At 42.5% G+C, this 17,631-nt stretch overlaps 1 protein-coding gene across 1 annotated transcript in view; it reads left to right on the top strand.

The window, feature by feature from the left end:
• The window catches only part of BRWD3 (bromodomain and WD repeat domain containing 3), a 49,272-nt gene extending 33,225 nt beyond the window's left edge, over window positions 1–16,047 (top strand). Inside the window, exons 24-40 of the mRNA XM_059859225.1 lie at window positions 354–470; window positions 654–761; window positions 1,814–1,938; window positions 2,156–2,238; window positions 2,667–2,778; window positions 3,163–3,224; window positions 3,310–3,465; window positions 4,136–4,256; window positions 4,756–4,881; window positions 4,964–5,045; window positions 5,592–5,648; window positions 5,975–6,115; window positions 6,334–6,486; window positions 7,315–7,478; window positions 7,965–8,062; window positions 8,507–8,665; window positions 9,856–16,047. Of these exons, the coding sequence (XP_059715208.1) occupies window positions 354–470; window positions 654–761; window positions 1,814–1,938; window positions 2,156–2,238; window positions 2,667–2,778; window positions 3,163–3,224; window positions 3,310–3,465; window positions 4,136–4,256; window positions 4,756–4,881; window positions 4,964–5,045; window positions 5,592–5,648; window positions 5,975–6,115; window positions 6,334–6,486; window positions 7,315–7,478; window positions 7,965–8,062; window positions 8,507–8,665; window positions 9,856–10,640 (2,649 nt within the window). The 3' untranslated portion in view covers window positions 10,641–16,047. The remainder of the gene's footprint in view (window positions 1–353; window positions 471–653; window positions 762–1,813; window positions 1,939–2,155; window positions 2,239–2,666; window positions 2,779–3,162; window positions 3,225–3,309; window positions 3,466–4,135; window positions 4,257–4,755; window positions 4,882–4,963; window positions 5,046–5,591; window positions 5,649–5,974; window positions 6,116–6,333; window positions 6,487–7,314; window positions 7,479–7,964; window positions 8,063–8,506; window positions 8,666–9,855) is intronic.
• Window positions 16,048–17,631: the final 1,584 nt, after the last annotated feature.

The raw sequence follows: 17,631 nt of genomic DNA, 5'->3' as shown, positions 1-17,631 counted from the left end.
AAAAATACAATTTATTTCTTTATTATAGAACCACAGACTGGCTTGAGTTGGAGAGGTCTTAAAGATCATCTTATCCCACCCTCCTGCCATGGGCATTTTAATGATTTATGAAGGTTTTAATTGTCAGTTATATTTATAATAAACCTGTCTTATTCCTTGCTATGTAGTGGAGATTTTGGGAAGGATGACCCTCCACAGTTTGCTTTTCCTTGTATCTTACCTGCAGTAACTGCTGCACGATGAGTTTTCCATTAACTGAACTCTGAATATTGTGTTGATTGCATTCTAAATTAATGCAGGTATTTAACTTCTGTATGTAACTGGTAATGTAATCTCCTGCTGTGTGTGTTTAGAAAGCCAGTGGGCTGCTGTCCCTGGAAGGGGAGCCCAGTGAGGAGTGGCTGGCCCCGCAGTGGATCCTGGACACCATTCCCCGCCGCTCGCCCTTCGTGCCCCAGATGGGGGATGAGGTACTGGCCCTGTCTGCCTTTGGAAAGCCAGGTGTCTGCTAAGGAGGGCAGGAGCCTTCCCTGAAATGGAAAATGAAAACCCCTCCCTCCGAGTTGATGAAATCATGAATGTTTTTTTCTCTGCTTTTTTCATTTGCTCTTTTTTTCTCTCTTAATTTTCTCTTTTTTTTTTTCTCTTTTAAGATCATCTACTTTAGGCAAGGCCATGAAGCTTATGTAAGGGCAGTGAGGAAAGCCAAAATTTACAGTATTAACATGCAAAAACAACCATGGAACAAAATGGAACTCAGGGTAAGTTCAAGAAGTATTTCAAAGAGCTGAATGTCTCTGTAATGTTGAGCTGACATGAAAAACCAGCATGAAAATTGTAAAGAAAGGATTGCTTTAAAATGTTAATATCAAAGTTTTAATTGTAAATATAAAAGTTCGTTTTTATTAACACGAAGTCTTTACATCTGTTCACTTCCTGGTTTTGGATTTGAATCTCAGGGGTCTCTTTCCACACAAATTATTTTTTCCTGAACAGTGAATTCATTCAGAACTCAGCACTGCAGAGCTGTTTGTGGTTCTCTCACCACTCTACAGTGACCTGAGCATTTGGGTTCTGTTTCTTGTTTTTAATGCTGTGGTAAGAAATCAGGGTGTAAACACCTAAATGTGTGCAGGAGTTCTCTTAAACGCTACATCTTGCTTTGGATGAGTTTCCAAGCCTTAATCCACAGTGTTACCTTTTTTTTTTTTTTCCTGCTTTCCTCAGATTTCATATCAAAAGAAGAGCCCATAAATGTGCTCATATTAATTTAACCATGCCAGTAGTTCTATTAATGACAGTAATTGCTTTACTGGGAAAATACCCAGTTACCAGTCCCAGATATTCAGTGATTCCAGCTGTAATTTTCCAAGGCATCATCAGTTTGTGAGGAAAAGGAAATAGCTGTTCACTTAGGATGGGCTTTGACAGGACATGAACAGAAAGGCTATTGTGGAATTTCCATGTTCAGAGGAAGAATTTCCTTTGTTCCCACTGTGCAAGAGTGAGGGGCCCTGGGGTATGTCAGGGAGAACCTTTGGTGTGCTTAAAATTGGGTTTGTTCCTTAGAACCTTCTTAAATAATTTGTAGGAATCCTGTTCACAAAACTGCCGAGGGAATGAGCTTCTTCATTTTTCTTTTTGAGGTGGCAGTGATTGATTTTAGTATTTGGAAAAGAAAAATTAATGGGTGAAATTACCTGTGCTGTAGAGTGGAAACATACTTGGGTTTTATTAATAGTTTCACTTTAAAATGGATATTTTTGTTGTTGGCAAGGTAAAATAATGCTGTTCCATGCTTCTTGCTAACTAGGAACAAGAATTTGTGAAGACTGTAGGAATTAAATATGAAGTTGGGCCTCCCACACTCTGCTGCTTGAAGCTTGCATTCCTGGATCCAATCACAGGCAAAATGACAGGAGAATCCTTTTCCATAAAGTAAGTCACTGGAATGCTGATGACATTCTTCAAGAGCTTTCCTTGCAGTGTAGAAGCTCCCCCCTTTCTTATTTCCCCCTCTTCTCTTATTTCCTGTGCAAGGCATGATGATGGCAGTAATGGTTATCCCAAATGCATGGAATTTGAGGACTGTGCAGTTCATCCAGAACTGCATTTCTGGGTAATAATAACTTCTTTTTGGTCTTATTTCCTGAAGGTACCATGATATGCCAGATGTTATTGATTTCCTTGTGCTGCATCAGTTTTATAATGAAGCCAAAGAAAGGAACTGGCAAATAGGTGAGGGTTTTTTTTTTCCCAATTCCATGTGTTTTGCACCATTTCTGCAGCTGTTTAATGGGACCCAGTGTCTTTATTACATGATGTGAAGGACTACACACGTGATATTGTAAAGATTATTGGAAAGTTTTATTTGATGTTTGCTGCAATTCCTCTAGCAAAGAAAAATGAGAAATGAGAGAAACTGTTCCAGGGGCAGTGATAGCAGGAGAATCTCCTGATCTGTTGGGATCTGAGGTGTGAGGCAGCAGTGGGTAATTCCCAGAGATGGGCAAGTCCTGCCCTGAGGGCAAGGGCTCAACTCCTGTGCTGCAAAATGCAAGGATGGAAGTAGGGTATTCACAAAAGAGGGCGTTGATTCTCTAAAAGGAAATATTTTGCAATTCTTGATGTTGTTCTTTCTCTGAGTGCAATGTTTGCCCTTCCAGGGGATCGATTTCGCAGTATCATTGATGATGCCTGGTGGTTTGGGACTGTGGAGAGTCAGCAGCCTTTCCAGGCAGAATATCCTGATAGTTCCTTCCAGTGCTACAGTGTCCAGTGAGTATTTCCATGTCCTGGGGCTCCTACACAACTCAGAGAACTTCAGAAATAGGATCAAGAACGTCAAGAATTAGAATCCCTTTTTCCATTTAAATACATAATCAGATACTTTATTTACTTATTTAATTTCTTACTTGTTACTTACTATTTATTTATTTTAGAATATTTTGAATGTTTACTTATTTAATTTTTGAATTTATTCCTAAAGCAACAATTCTGGTATAAACAGCAGTGCAGTGACTGTATAGGAGATACAAGAGGAAAATAGGGAGTTGGAATGTCTTGTTCCTAACTAGAGTGACCTTTTGGGTCAAATCTGGTAAAGAAAAGGTGTCTTTATATTCAGCTCTAACTTGTGCATTTGAATGAATTTTTTAATAGCTGGGACAACAATGAAAGAGAGAGGATGAGTCCATGGGACATGGAACCAATCCCAGAAGGAAGTAAGTGTGTGTTGGATTCCTGTCCCTGCACAAAGCAAACAGCTCTGGGGCCCTGTATTTACCCTCTGGAATTGTTCCTCTTCAGCTGCTTATCCGGAGGAGGTCGGTGCTGGAGTTCCTGTGACCCCAGAGGAGCTGACAGCTCTTCTCTACAAGCCCCAGGAGGGAGAGTGGGGGGCCCATTCCAGAGATGAAGAATGTGAACGAGTAATCCGAGGGATTGAGCAGCTTCTTTCCCTTGGTATGTTTGGAGAGAAAAGGGGGAAGGATTAACAATATCAGGGAGGTGGCACAGGACTGGAGAGTAGAAGGGATGGAGTGCTGGGACTTGCTGTGGAGTATTTGAAATGTATTCAACTAAATTACTGAAAAGAGCCTTTTAAATTCCATACTTCAGTTTCCAAGCTAAACTCCTTTTTTTTCTGGGGCTTCCCAGTGGGTCATATCTAAAGATGAAAGAGCAAAACATAATTAAGCCCCTGAAAACCAACCAGCAAATCCTCACTAAATACCCTCACCACCAAATTCCTTGTAAATGGTTTGTAACCATTTAGTAGCACACTGTGCTTTAAATTCTGCCTCTGTTTACACCCAGGACGTGTCTGTGTTCTTACTCAGCGTTGCATGTTGTAGTATTCCTGTTGTAAGTGCAAATACCTCGTTCCTTTCAGTCAGATTGGCTGCTGGCACACAAATCTCAGATGTGATACTTAAACAAAAAGTGCATTTTCAAGAGCAGGAATAGATGGTAGAAGAGGAGGAGCCCTGCCCTGTGGGTAATGACTTTCTCAGCTGTAGATCTGTGTTGCTTTTGCTGAATTCTTTGAAAGAAACCCCAGAAACCATTAAAAGGAATCTTGGTGTAACATCCGTTGGAGGCATCTAAATCATTGTGGTCTTTTGTCTTGCAGACATTTCTAATCCCTTTGCTGTTCCAGTGGACCTTAGTGCCTATCCCATGTATTGCACTGTTGTTGCTTATCCAACTGACCTCACCACCATCAGGAGGAGGCTTGAAAACAGGTTTTATAGGTGAGTTTGGGTTTGTAGCTGACATTTATTGCATTTATTATTATGTGGAGCTGAATGCTTTTTGAGGTTCCTTCAGCAACTGCAGAAGATCAGATTGGCCTTGGGCAAAGTGAGTCTTCCTGAATAATAAATTCTGCTGGCCATGTTGTTAAGGCAAAAGCTGCTGTGGTGTTGATTGAACACCCTGAGCCTGGCTCTGTGTTGGAGGCAGAGCATGTTTGCTTTGTTTCCATCCCTGCTGCCTTTGAGCAGGGGCTTTGCTTGTGTTGCAGTTGCCAGAAGGAGATTGAATGATGCTGGAAACTGGAAATCTTGGTTTTCCCAGTTAATTTGGGAATAAATAATGTGCTGCTCTTATTTTCCCCTCTGAGGACAACCTGTTTCTGCTTGATCTGAATTCCCAATTCCATTTTTTACTGAAGAATCCTACTGAATGTGGAAGAAAAATAACATACACCTTCCTCTCCATCCCATTCCTTAAATTTTGTGTATTTTTCAGGAGAATCTCTGCCCTGATGTGGGAGGTAAGATACATTGAACACAATGCCAGGACTTTCAACGAGCCAGACAGCCCCATAGTCAAAGCAGCCAAAATTGTGACAGATGTCCTGCTCCGCTTCATTGGGTGAGTTTGGACCTCAGAGACCCCACAGCTCCAATTCTGGGATCCTTCATTGTGTTCCTTGGTTTTTGTCATTGTCCTGCAGAGATCAGAGCTGTACTGATATATTGGAAATCTACAACAAGGTGAAAGCAGAAGACCTGAGCAGTACTGATGAGGAAGAGGAGGTAAGATCATTTCCTTCCTTTTTAAAATTCAGCACATGAAAGACATTTTGATTTTTGTTGAGTCTTTATTTTATGGGTAATTGCACTGAGTTTTGGAGATGAGGTTGTTTAGGCTCACCTGAGACAATAAGCTCCCTGAAGTAAAAATGCTTCTTGGAACTGCCTGTCTTTAATCTTCTCTCAGTACATGATGTTTTGTGGGAAGGATGAGTAATGAGGGGAGCTGGGAAGTGGAGCTGTTACTCAGTCAGAAGGACAACAGCTCTCCATTGTCAACAAGGCTGCAGAGCTGATTTCCTTATGTAATTCTATGTCATTTCCCATCAGTTGATCCTTGGAGTGAAGTGTCAGGTAGAATCCAGCGTGGATATCACTGCCTCGAGCTGCTTCCCTCTCCTGACACCTTCTCCCCTTCAGTGCAGTGAAATGTGCTGTGGTTCCTGTCACCAAGTGCCCTGTGGTTGTTGTTGGCTGGTTTTTAACCCTTTTTCCATGGCTGAGGGTTTTCCAGACCTGCCTATGTGTGATCATTCCCTTTGCCTTTAGGTGGCAGAAGTGGATGTGGATTCAGATGCTCCAGGCACTTCCTCTGGAAAAAGACGAGTGAGTAAAATTTCTGCTGTTGTCATTTTTTGTTTTCATTTGATTTTAAAGAAAATATCTCCAGCAGTCAAATTTCAATGCAACTGATAAATATAGCAAGGCTGAAATATTGCAGCTTCTCATGGGTTTGAGTGTTATATATGACCAGAAATTGTTTGATTTGTCTGATTTACATATTGCTGTGCCATCAGCTCTGCTTTAATCTTCCTGGATTTCTGGTTTTAATTGGGTAATGGTTTAATTGCAGAATGCTGGGAGATTAGTAGGGACTTCAAGGGAGCAATGTGAATATTGTGATACCATCTGCAATACCTGTTTCCCTGCAGGTGAGACGAAGGGTGAAGAGGCAGCCCATGAAAGCCAGTGCTGATGCTTGGAAGGAGCAGTGCCAGCAGCTCTTAAACCTGATTTATGAACGAGAGGACTCAGAGCCTTTCAGGCAGCCTGTTGATCTCTTCTCTTACCCTGTAAGTGCAGCTTCCACACCCAGAATTTTTCCTCCTTTGGCAGAACATCCATGCTGGGCATGGCTCTGTCCTCTCCCTTTATGTGCTGATGTTTTCAGGGAATTTTCTGCAACAGCTCTGAGAGTAAACTAATGATTTGGGCTGCTGGATGACCACTGAGGTGATGTTACTGCTGTAGGATTTGAGAGCTTTGATTTTTCTCCTGTATGTTCTCACAGGATTATCGAGATATTGTAGACACTCCCATGGACTTCAGCACTGTGAAAGAAACCTTGGAAGCAGGAAACTACACCAGTCCCTTGGAATTCTACAAAGATATTCGTTTAATATTCTGCAACTCTAAAGCTTACACTCCTAATAAAAAGTCTCGTGTAAGTAATAAATTTTAATGCCTGTTTTTTTAACAAAGACCTTGGCCCTACATGAATAAAACACATGAAATTAGGTCTGAAGAGCAAAGCACTGCTTGGTGTAATAAAAATAACCAGGATACACCAATTCTGTGGTTATAGACTTCCTTTGTTCTGCTCTCCCAGATGACTTCTAACATCCATTTTCATTTGAAGCAATGGTCACTGCAGCTGTTCTTTGCAATATTTGTATCAGAAAACTGGTCACCAGTTGCTTTTATTTTTTCAATAATTTATCCCTGTAAACAAGGCTATCAGCTTGATAACTGCACATATTGTGGATGAGGCTACACAAAAGCAAGGCCTAGAAAGAGGACAGGAAAGTGGTTTAAAGATCTTGACATCTGGTTTACAGAAATTAGGACTCAGGACATTTTGGCTTGCTTCTCTGTAGCTCTGTAAGGGTTGTGTAAGGACAATTCACCAGGGATGTAGTGCAAAAACAAAGGTGAGGAGATGTGAAATCCAGTTATTTTTTCCTTGGTATTCAAGTTATCTTAAGGCCTGCTCCCGTGCTTCATAGGGATTGACAAAGGGGACAGTAGTCCAGAAATCCATTTTCCTTCAACTCTGGAAATACTTTGTACTGTTGCTAAATCCTTTTAAGAAAACACTTTATTTTGCAAGAGTACACATGGCCCATGGAAAGAAATAATCTGTAAAGAACCTCATAGTGGAACATCACTGTGAATTTTTTCTTTTACAAAGTCTGGACATCTCTGTGGTGGTTTTTAGGTTGATCTTCAATTATTCAACTCTAATAAGCCTGACCATTTTTCCTCACTGCAGATTTACAGCATGACCCTTCGACTCTCTGCCTTATTTGAGAATCACATGAAGAACATCATCTCTGAGTACAAGTCAGCAATGCAATGTCAGAAGAGGAAAAGGCCTCGGTACCGAAAACGGCTGAGGAGCAGCAGCAGTTCCCCCTCAACCAGCAGAGCATCCAGGTAAAGCAGGGATGGTGAGTCTGGCTGGCACTGCCATTCCAGAGGACAGGGGCAGATGTGCTTTTGGGAATAACCAGCAGCAGTGTTGCTCATTTCCTGATGAGCTTGCTCTTTTGGGAATTAAAACCGTGCTCAGTTTGTAGTTTCTAATTCTGGTAAGTGAAAGATGATGTGATTACAAGTGTTCCCTCTGGAGGAAATGAAAGATCAGCTGTCTCTTTACCTTTTAGCTGTTGAAAAAAGTGTTGTGTAACACTTCCCTGCCTTCATCTGATACATGATCTAAGTAAACTGATGGTTTTAAAAGGGGGGGATAAAACCTTGTCCCTGCAAACTCCTGTACCTTTAGCAAACAGCACCGTGGTGTAACTATTTGTAGTGTTATCACACCTGGGAAGAAGGGATCACTTTGCAGGAGAAATCAGTTTTGTATTTGAGTCTGTGGTGATAACAGATTTTTCTCTTTGGGGTATTCTATGTTTGCAGCCCAAAAGGGAAACAGAAGCAAGTGAAGATTCAACCTAAACCCAACCAAAATACCTCACTGCCCCTGACCAGGACTAACTCTTCAGTCTCATCTCATGGTGAGGAGAAACCCAGCCTTTCTCTTAGAGCAGCTTGTCTGTGCAGGTTGAGTCTTGTCCTCGTGAGACACATGCAAAACCTGCCTGTTGAAGGAACAAAGTCCTGAAATGTGTTGTCTGTAGGTTGTTTTAGCTGAGTTTGGCTGTTGGGAAGTCCTGGGGAAGGATCGGGGAATTGGGAAACTGGATCTGGCCGTGATAAGAATTATTCCAGTGACAAAAGCCCAGACTTCCTGTGTACAGGCCTCTCTCCTATAGCAGTGAAGGATAATTAATTAAATTAATCCTACTTGGGGTTACACTCAGGAGGAATCTGTTTTTCTGTGGCTGCAGAGCAGCTTGGTGAGATTACCCTGACTTGGGCTGTTGAGAGAACCTCCCCAGACACAGCCCTGTAAACAGAGCATAAAAATCACCCTGTCCCTTGTGCTGTCCTGTCTGAAGTTTCAGATACAGCAGAAGAACCTCTGGGTTCGGCCGCTGGTGAAGAGCTGGAGGGTCAACCATCTTCATCAGGCTCAAATGCACAGAGCCGGAGTGGAAATGCCATAGACCCAGGGAAAAGCAGACCAGTCAGGAGCAAATCTACACCAGTGAAACAAGGTGAGAAATAATTCTGTGCTGTGACTGACTGGTTTCACTAGAGATGAAAGATCTTGCTTCTGTCTGATGTTTATTGCCTCAGTGTAGCATTGTATATATTCCTAAACCATACCAAAAAATTGAATTCACTTTGCTCCTGTACTCTGTGGTGTCTTGTCTGAGGTGTGGAATGCAGATGATTCCATGTGACTTCAGTCAAGTCCTTTAAAATCTTTCCAGATGGAAAACTTGATTGCTCTCAAACTCCTACAGTTCCTTCAGGAATTACAGAAAGCAAACAAACCAAGAGAATCCCCACCCCAAAACCTTTGCCTTTTATTAATCAAGCTGAAACCAAAGAGGCAAAAAAATTTACAAAAATATTTAAATATTTTTCTCACATGCAAAACAAAGTAGTTGTGATTAGAAGGAAAACAGTTCAGGTATGGTAATCTGGGGGATGAGTTACTCAGAGTTTCCACCATGGTGGGCACTACATGGGCATTTCCTGAACCCTGGAGCCTTTCCCAAGTCCACACTCCTGTGCTGTAGCAGTGCTGGATGCTGCAGGTGAGCTTTTCCTGTCTTAAAGAAGATATTTAATCTTCATTGTCAGATTCATAACCCTGAAAACATGAAGGATTTTGGTTCCCAAGCCAGCAAGATACTTTATTGACTTTTCATTTAAGGTGTTCAGCAATCCCAGTGAGCTTTCTTGTGTCATTGACTCTCTTGAGTTATGCTTTCTATTAATATTCTCTGGACTAAGCCTTTTGAGAACATGCATTTGATAGGGAATAAATGCTGCTTGCAGAATGTTATTTTTGTGTATATATAGTTTTGAATGGATTTTAGAGTTTTCGTGCCTTGGCACCCCAGGTGGGATTCACCTGACTGAGTTTTAGATGGTTGTGTTCAACCTGGTCGCTCCAGGCTCCTTTTTTTGCCTGGATCTTCGCTGAACTCTTGCTCAGGAGAGTTTGCAATCATTGCTTGCAGATAAAAACTGTGTTTCCTTTGGTAGATTTTCCTCTTAGAGCACCTGCTTATGTCCACAGCACGTAAAGGCTGAGTAATTCCCAGTGGAACATCCCTGAGCACACCTCAGAGACAGCTGAAGAGAATCCCAAAGGCAACAGCAGCAAATTCCACTTTTTGTGTCCTGTTTGGCTGTGGTGTGATGCTGATGGGGTTATTTTGTGTTTGCTTAGATCACTCTCCTGAAGGGCCACTCACCAATGGGGATGGCAAAGAACCCCGGGCAGGAGTCAAGAGGAAGCTGCTGAGCGCCTCAGAAGAGGATGAGCACCTGGAGGAGGCAGAGGAGGAGGAAAAGAAGAGAGAATTAAAGGAAAAGTCTGGTTTGTCTTCATCAGAAAGCGGGGAATCAGGATCCAGCTCCAGCTCTGACAGCAGAAGTGGCTCTGATTCCGACTCGGAATCGACCTCCAGAACAGACCAGGATTACATCGACGGCGACCACGACTACAGCAAAGTCGTGCAATCCAAAAAACCCAAACGCAAAATCAAACGGAAACTCACTGGGGGCAAACGGAATTGGCAGGGCCGAGGGACAGGGAGGAGGGGCAGATGGGGCAGGTGGGGCAGGTGGAGCAGAGGGGGACGAGGGGGCAGAGGCGGAAGAGGCTGCGGCAGAGGAAGAGGAGGCGGCCGGGGAGGAAGGAGAGGCCGAGGAGGCCGAGGGGCCTCACGAGGAGCCACCAGAGCAAAACGCGCCCGGCTCGCCGACGATGAGTTTGAAAACCTCTTTGGGGGACAGTTTGGGGAGAACGTGTTTGGAGGGAGGTTCAGCCGACCCCCTCGGATCAAAACCAGGAACGAGGGCAGGAGAACTGTCCTGTACAACGACGACTCCGACAATGACAATTTTGTGCACACCGAGGATCCTTTGAACCTTGGTACTTCCAGGTCAGGCAGGGTGCGGAAAATGACAGAAAAAGCCAGGGTCAGCCATCTCATGGGATGGAATTATTGACAGATGGAAAACTTTGGAACAATTTTAAAAGAACTTCAATGGCCTTCTACTGCAGGGATTTTACCAGAAATTCTACCAAGCAAGTTGTGCGGGGACTCCACTCACGTTTCACAGTGGTGCTTTTCCATCCTGTCAGTTTGTGTTTGTTTTAAAGCTTCAGATCTCCACACTTCATTGGTCAAAACAAGCCTTAGTCATTAGGCCTTAAATTACAGAAATTCTTCCCCACACACTACGAGTTCATCACATTACAGAGGCTTCCAGCTTCTCAGTAAGAACATGACATTTTCGAGTCACGCTTATGACTTCTCTCCCTCGTTTTGTTTTTGTATTATAGAAATAGCACCTTCTTACAGAGTTTTTATGTGGTTTCTGCCATAAATCCTTAGACACAGTAATAATTATAACTTTTGCACAATACACCAATCCTAAAGGCAGCTATAAAATGTTTACAGTTTCTATATTGTAAGAAGGATCTGGATTATTTTAATCTTCCCAGGCCAAACGTTGATGGAATTGTGCTGAACTGAAGTATGTTCATACTACAGTTTTGGGGGTCCTGATGTGCTTTCTATCAGTTCTTTATCCGTGTAAAAACAGTGACAAAGGGTTGGTGCCTTGTAAATATGTAGCAAACCTTTGATGTGGTGTGTCCTATGTGTGCATTAACTTTATTAAAAAGAGAATACTTGAGAAGTATGAATATCTAGACAAAAGGTGCCAAATGCAAAAGTTACTTGCATCTATTTTCTTTTTGTCCTCTCATATTTTTATAGTATTAATCGAGATTGTGCAGCTAAAGGGGTGACTTCAACATTTGAAAGGTTCCTCCTCTTCAAAGCATGATTTTTAATAGTAGCTCAGCTACCTCTTATTTACAACTACTGGAAACTGAAAAGAAAATAGATGCTGTTATTCAGAGCATGGTGAAGAAGAGGCGAGAAGGAGCGTAGAGGGGTGGAAGTTGTGAGTAGCTGTATCTTCCTTGTGTTGCCACCATGAAAACAAATGCAGTGGTTCTCAGAGGTGTTTGGGGCAGGTGGGGATTTGCTTGTGCAGAGGGGCTGCTTGGCCCCCACTGCCCCGTGCTCCATGGAAATGTGGTTTGGGCCCATTGGCCCCTCGGAGGTGCTGAGGGAGCTGTCACCCCCTCACACACAAGACTGACTCTTGTGTCTCAAGCTTCCAGAAGAGAATTCCTGTTGCACTGTGCTCTTGTTGTCCTGGGAAATGCTGACTTGAAATCCTCTGGCAGTGGTAGTGCAGTTGGTGAGGAGATCCCTGCTCTGGCTCCTCGGTGACCTCGGCGGTGGCGTGGGCTGAGCTGGAGGTGAGCAGCCTCTTCCTTCCTTCCTGGGCTCTCCTGGAATGGATGTGGGATTCCAATTTCCTCCTCTTGTCTGAAAGTTCAGAGCCGGGTTACAGAGAGAACAAGTCAGAACAGACTAAAAAGTTCCAGTGGAGTTTTTCAAGGTTTTTAGGTTTTTTTTAAGCTTTCATCCAATATCCTGAAGTTCTTCTGTGCACAGCTTGGTCAATAATTCTGGAAAACCTCAGGCAGCATAGAGTGACCCATGTATATTCTCAGATGCAGAAGGAATTTAATTTTTGATTTTCTATATTAAGCACTAGCTATTTTATCTCGCTTTCCAAAAAAAAAAAAAATCCTAGTTAGATGCAAAAATGACTTGAAAATAAAAAAAGCAGAGGTTTAGTTTTGTGATGGAGGAGAGTATATCCTAAATTGCTCATTCATGTGAGTTTATGGTACAGTACAAAACCCACGCTTTTAATTTTGTAAGGAATGTTTGGAATCAGCTGTAATCCATTGCTAGACTTGATTTGGTTTTTGATGGGGGGTGGGGAAAAAACCAAGTGCAGAGGCTCTCCTCTTTCTGTGTTGGGCTTTAAAGTATAAACACCTGTCCTATCATCTCTCTCATATATCTGTATATATACATGCATTTATATTTATAAGAAATGTATTATTTGTTTGACTGATTGGTCTTTTTACATATGGTAACCAGGAATAGCATGTATGCATCAGTCCATAGTTGGAATCATATCCCTTAGATCAGTCCTGTGAGCTAATGTAAACACTATGGGTTCTATCCTAAAGCCTGAAAAGCTTGAAATGCAAAAGAAATGCTTTTTTCCTCTATTTCTGACTGGCCGAAAATCCACTTATTCCTTATTTATTTTGTGTAGGGGTCGGGGAGAGAGAAACCACAGGGATTCCAGAGAAATCATTTTATAAGTTGGTGTATTTTAGCAGCAATTAGAGTAAGATTAAATATGTTCTTAACTGTATCTTTTCTCTGTACTGTGAAGATACCAGTGAAGCATCACTTTGCTGTGGCGTAAGTATTACTGTGTCCCATGACCATGAGCTAGAGCAGGGGGTGCTGGGACAGCAGAATTTAGTGTAAAAAATGAAAAAAAAGCTTCTTTTTCTTTGTGCATGAGAACCTTTTATAAGCATGACAAATAACTTGGGTTTAGAGCTGTTCTTTTTGCTTGGATTTGTGTCTGGATTCTTTCTCTGAGTTGGGCAGTTGATTTCTCATAGTTCTGTGGAATAATTACACTTTTGTAGGAACTTGGATGCTCTCAAATCCCAAATCCTATCAGGAGCCTCTTACGAGTGTGGTAAAGTTAGGATGAGCCCACCAGGTGCAGCAGAAGCAGGATTTAAAGTGATTTAAACCAACCAAAAGCTGAGCTCTGGGCAGGCTGCAGAGTCAGGAATGTGCTGTCTTTCCTTGAACTCAACAAAAAACTGCAGGCTCTGCCTAAGGAATGGGATTTAAGGTCTGATTGTGCATGGGGTTCCTGAGGGTGAGCAGGCAGGCCAGGAGCTCCTCGGTTCCTGCAGATGTTTGGGCATTGGTGCCTCTGTTCCCTTGAGATGTCCCACTGGCAGATCCCATTCCTGAGCTGCTGGGGCACTTCAGGGCCCTTGGGGACACCTTGGGAAAGGCCCCAGGCCCCCACACTCCATCCTGCACAGAGACAGGGCTGAAATCCTGGGTGTCTTTGCTCTCAGCTTCTTCCAGCCCCAGTCCACTGTCCCTGAAGTGCTTCCCTTTCTCTCCAGACCGGGACATGGATGGCAGAGCTTGTTTGGCAGTAGTGAGGTGCTGTTGTCTTGGATATTAGGGAAAATTTTTTCATGGTAAGAGTGGTCAGTCAGTGGAAGAGGCTGCCCAGGGAGGTGGCAGAGTCACCATCCAAGAACTGAGCACATGTGGCCCATGGTGGTTCAGTGGCCTTGATGGGATGTGGTTGAAGGTTGGACTTGATGATCTTGGAGCCTTTTCCAACCTTGATAATTCCATTATTTAGCCCAAACCTCACCTGCTTTTTATTTTGCCTATCACCATTTATTTTCCTCTTTGCCATGCCCCACCTCTGTCCTGTAGTTTCCTTTTATAGGCTATTTATTTATTCTCTTGGAAATTTGGGTATCATGATGAATTTTATTTTGGCTGCCAGGCTGTTAGGTTTAATCCAAACCTTTCTGTTGGTGCTTGAACTAGGATGGATTTGGGCAGTTTTATCCCTCCTCCCTCTTTCCATCACTTCTTTCTCCATCAGCCAAGCAGAGGCCGCCCCCTAAACCCAACCACCCTCACCCTGCAGACACAAAAACTAAAAAGAACTGGGGAGAAATAATTCTTGGAGGATTTTGGCTGCTTCAAGTTCTGCGTACTGTTTCCATAGTTTCATTTTCCTGAAATGTTTTCCTCAATGTCCATCTCAGCTGCTCCTCCTGTGGGAAAGCAAAAGGACTGAGTAGTTCAGAGGGCATGGAAAGGAGCTGGCACCAGGGGTGTGGCAAAGAGTTTTTAATTAACTTCAAAAAGGAAAATATTTGGAGGCTCTCTTGACTCCCAAAAACAAGATGACCCTTGCAAAGCATTTGGATCTGCCAGGAATGTCTCTGTGCTCCAAATAACAGAATTTTAATGAAAAAAAATCACTAATTTTTGATAAAAACTTGATTCATTCCATCTTTGAGTGGTGAACCCCAGGGAAAAGTGAACAGCTGTAGGTCTGTGGATGTTGTGTCCTGATATCTGGAGCGTCCTGTCATGAATTTCATGGGTTAAAAACATCTTTGTGTGTTTACATGTCTTAATTTTATCTTTTTATTTAAAAAACATCCTGCAGAGTTTTATGAAATACTGATGATTTCTGAAGGAGCAGTTAACCCTCCAAGGCTAACTCTATATTTAATAGGTAGGGAGCTGTTGTGTTCTTACAATGTGTATTATAGCAAATCCCTGCGCATGAGCAACAGAGACTTTTCAACTCTTCAATATATCCGAGGTTTACACATGGTAAAAAAACTCCTTTATGTACAGTAAGTAACAGCCTGCAAAGTTTAGTCTAAAAACTTGTCTTTTTTTAGTCTTAGAAATGCAAAGACCTGTTGGAAGCTTGTATATTTTTACTACGTCGTGTTCGGCCCACAGCGAACTCACACAACTGTGCTATGAATCCCTGAAAAATTTAGATTTCCAGTGGGAATTGCTGTCACAGCCTTAACTCTAGTGTTCTAAAAATGGTGCTGAAATACATTTTTGTGTGTGGATGTGGGTACCTGATCCGAGTCTGTGAGACTTCCAAGGCAAACCAAGCACTTGGAGTTACTACTCCTGGTAGTAACTGCAGCCACGCTGGGGAGCTGGCAAATGTGTAAATAGTTGGGAAATAATTCCACCAGTGGGAAATCAGGAGCAGTTCCTGGGTTTGGGGGTTTTCACTGGCAAGCACTGCAGATCTTCCTGGGTTTTGAGTCTGTGAGGAGCTGTTTGGGGGGGAGGGGGGTAAAATCCTGCCGGAATATTTGCAGGTAAAATCCAAATCTGCCATTATCTCTTCCTAAAATTCTTCCTCAGAGAGTGGTGGCTGCTCGGGTGTGTTCAGAACTCAATGTCTGAGGATTATTTTTCTGTAGAAATATTAATTCAGGCTCTTCATTCCTCCATGAGTCATTAAAGCAGATTTCATGTAGAAATACCACTTGATGTCAGAGCAAAATTCACATGATTTAGGCTGTCCAGGTCGTGTTCTGGATTTAAAATACTCCAAAAATGCACAAAACTATTAGAATTATGTCTACTTTCTATATTTTTTTTTTCAGGTGATATTTATGCCCATATCTTCACATCCGCTATCTCAGGTCCCTTTAATGATTACTTCAGGGATTTTGATGCCACATGTTGGCAGACCAAATGTAATATTTATATGCAATGAGCTGTTAGTTTTTTGTATTGTACAAATGTAAATTTGTAAAGATTTTTTTCTAGAGTTTTTTTGAAGTCACTGATGTAATCTAGGATGTTTCATTTTCCAGCTGTGGGATTGTCTTAATAAAAAAAAATAAAAAGAGAAACTCTTACTTTGGTTTTGCATTGCTTCCTGAGTAGTTGACACATTAAAAGGTTTAAAAAAAAAAAAAAGTAGGTAAAATGGAGGTTTTAATGTAAAAAAAATTTGCTTTTTGATGCAACTGGCTAATTTTATAGTTTTAATTGGAAGTTTTATAAACTGGATTTAGAAAGTTTATTTATAAATGCATAGAGAAGCTTTTATACACTGTGCAGGTCTTGAGCAGGATGGGCTGGAGACCCTCACTCCAATCACCATCCAGTCTGGCTCCAAAATCCCATTTTTCTGGGAAAAAAGGGTAGAAGTAGCTAATGATTTCTTGGAAAAAGAAGAGAAATATGCCTAAAAGTGCTGTGAAATAGCTAAAAATGCCATGAAAGGAGCAGGGGAGGAGGCTCTGGGTGAGGTCCCTTGGCCACTGTGGGACACGGGTGGTCCAGGGGAAGGTTGTACCTGTTACCTAAGGGATAATTCATGGGAAACAAGAATTACTCCTGTGCTCTTGCCCTTGTTAAATAGCAGTGATAACATTGTTTAAACAGGGATTTTGGGGGTGGATGGGGCTGGGTTTGTGTAGAGCTGCCGAGGGGGTCGGGCACTCCATGCTTGGCTGGGAGCAGGTGCTGGCAATAAATACATGGAATAAACTCAGGAGGAATTTCTTCCTGGAAAGGGTGGCCAGGCATTGGAAAGGGCTGCCCAGGAAGGTGGTGGAGTCCTCACCCGTGGAGGTGTTCAAGGAAGGACTGGAGGTGGCACTCAGAGCTCTGGGCTGGGGACAAAGTGGGCACTGGGTACAGGTTGGACTTGGTGGTCTGGGAGGCCTTGTCCAGCATTAATGATTCTGGGATTCTGTCATTCTATTTTGACTTTTCCCCTCATTAATCTGCTGACTTATTTGACATTTCACTTTATTGTGCTGATTCCAGTGGCATTTCCTCTCTGATGGGAATGAATATCTCCATTTTAACACAACACTCATCCTCCAAACCCCAGGGACAAAAGGGCTTTTTTTTTTTTTTTTAATTGATGGTTACAGAGAACAAAATTAAACTTGTTTTGCAGAGATGCTGGAGCCCCTCTTTATGTACATCCATCAGATGGCATTAGAGGGAAGGAATTCCACTCCCTTCAGAGCTGCTTGACCTTTGCGAAACCTCCCCTGGCTGTCCCTCTGTTGATATTATATTGATTTGATATTATATTGATATTATATCATAGCTGTTGTGTATTTTATATCATCACGTTTAGGTCACATGGGATAATGCACATTATAAAATTCATTATATAAAATACCAGAGCAGTAGAGGACAACTTTTCCCCGTGCACTTTGGAAATACGTTTTGTAGAAGTACCTTTTAAAAGATATTTTTTATAGATGTCTTAGAATTCAGCTGTGATTTTTATTCATTTCAGCAGCGAGTGGACTCAACACTGCCTTGCAGTGATGTCGGGACAGCTGGGTCATCCCAATGCTCATTTCCAGCCTGGAAAACCCCAGGAGCACCTTTTTGAATTCTCCCTCCCGATGGTTCAGGCGCTGCCGGTGGCACCGCGGGCACCGTGTGGCCCCGGAGCCCTCCCGAGTTCACAA

Source organism: Haemorhous mexicanus, chromosome 14, assembly GCF_027477595.1.
Source record: "Haemorhous mexicanus isolate bHaeMex1 chromosome 14, bHaeMex1.pri, whole genome shotgun sequence".
In the NCBI taxonomy this organism is placed as follows: Eukaryota; Metazoa; Chordata; class Aves; order Passeriformes; family Fringillidae; genus Haemorhous; species Haemorhous mexicanus.
Note: the sequence above shows the minus strand (reverse complement) of the source record. Positions and strands in the feature narration are given on the sequence as shown.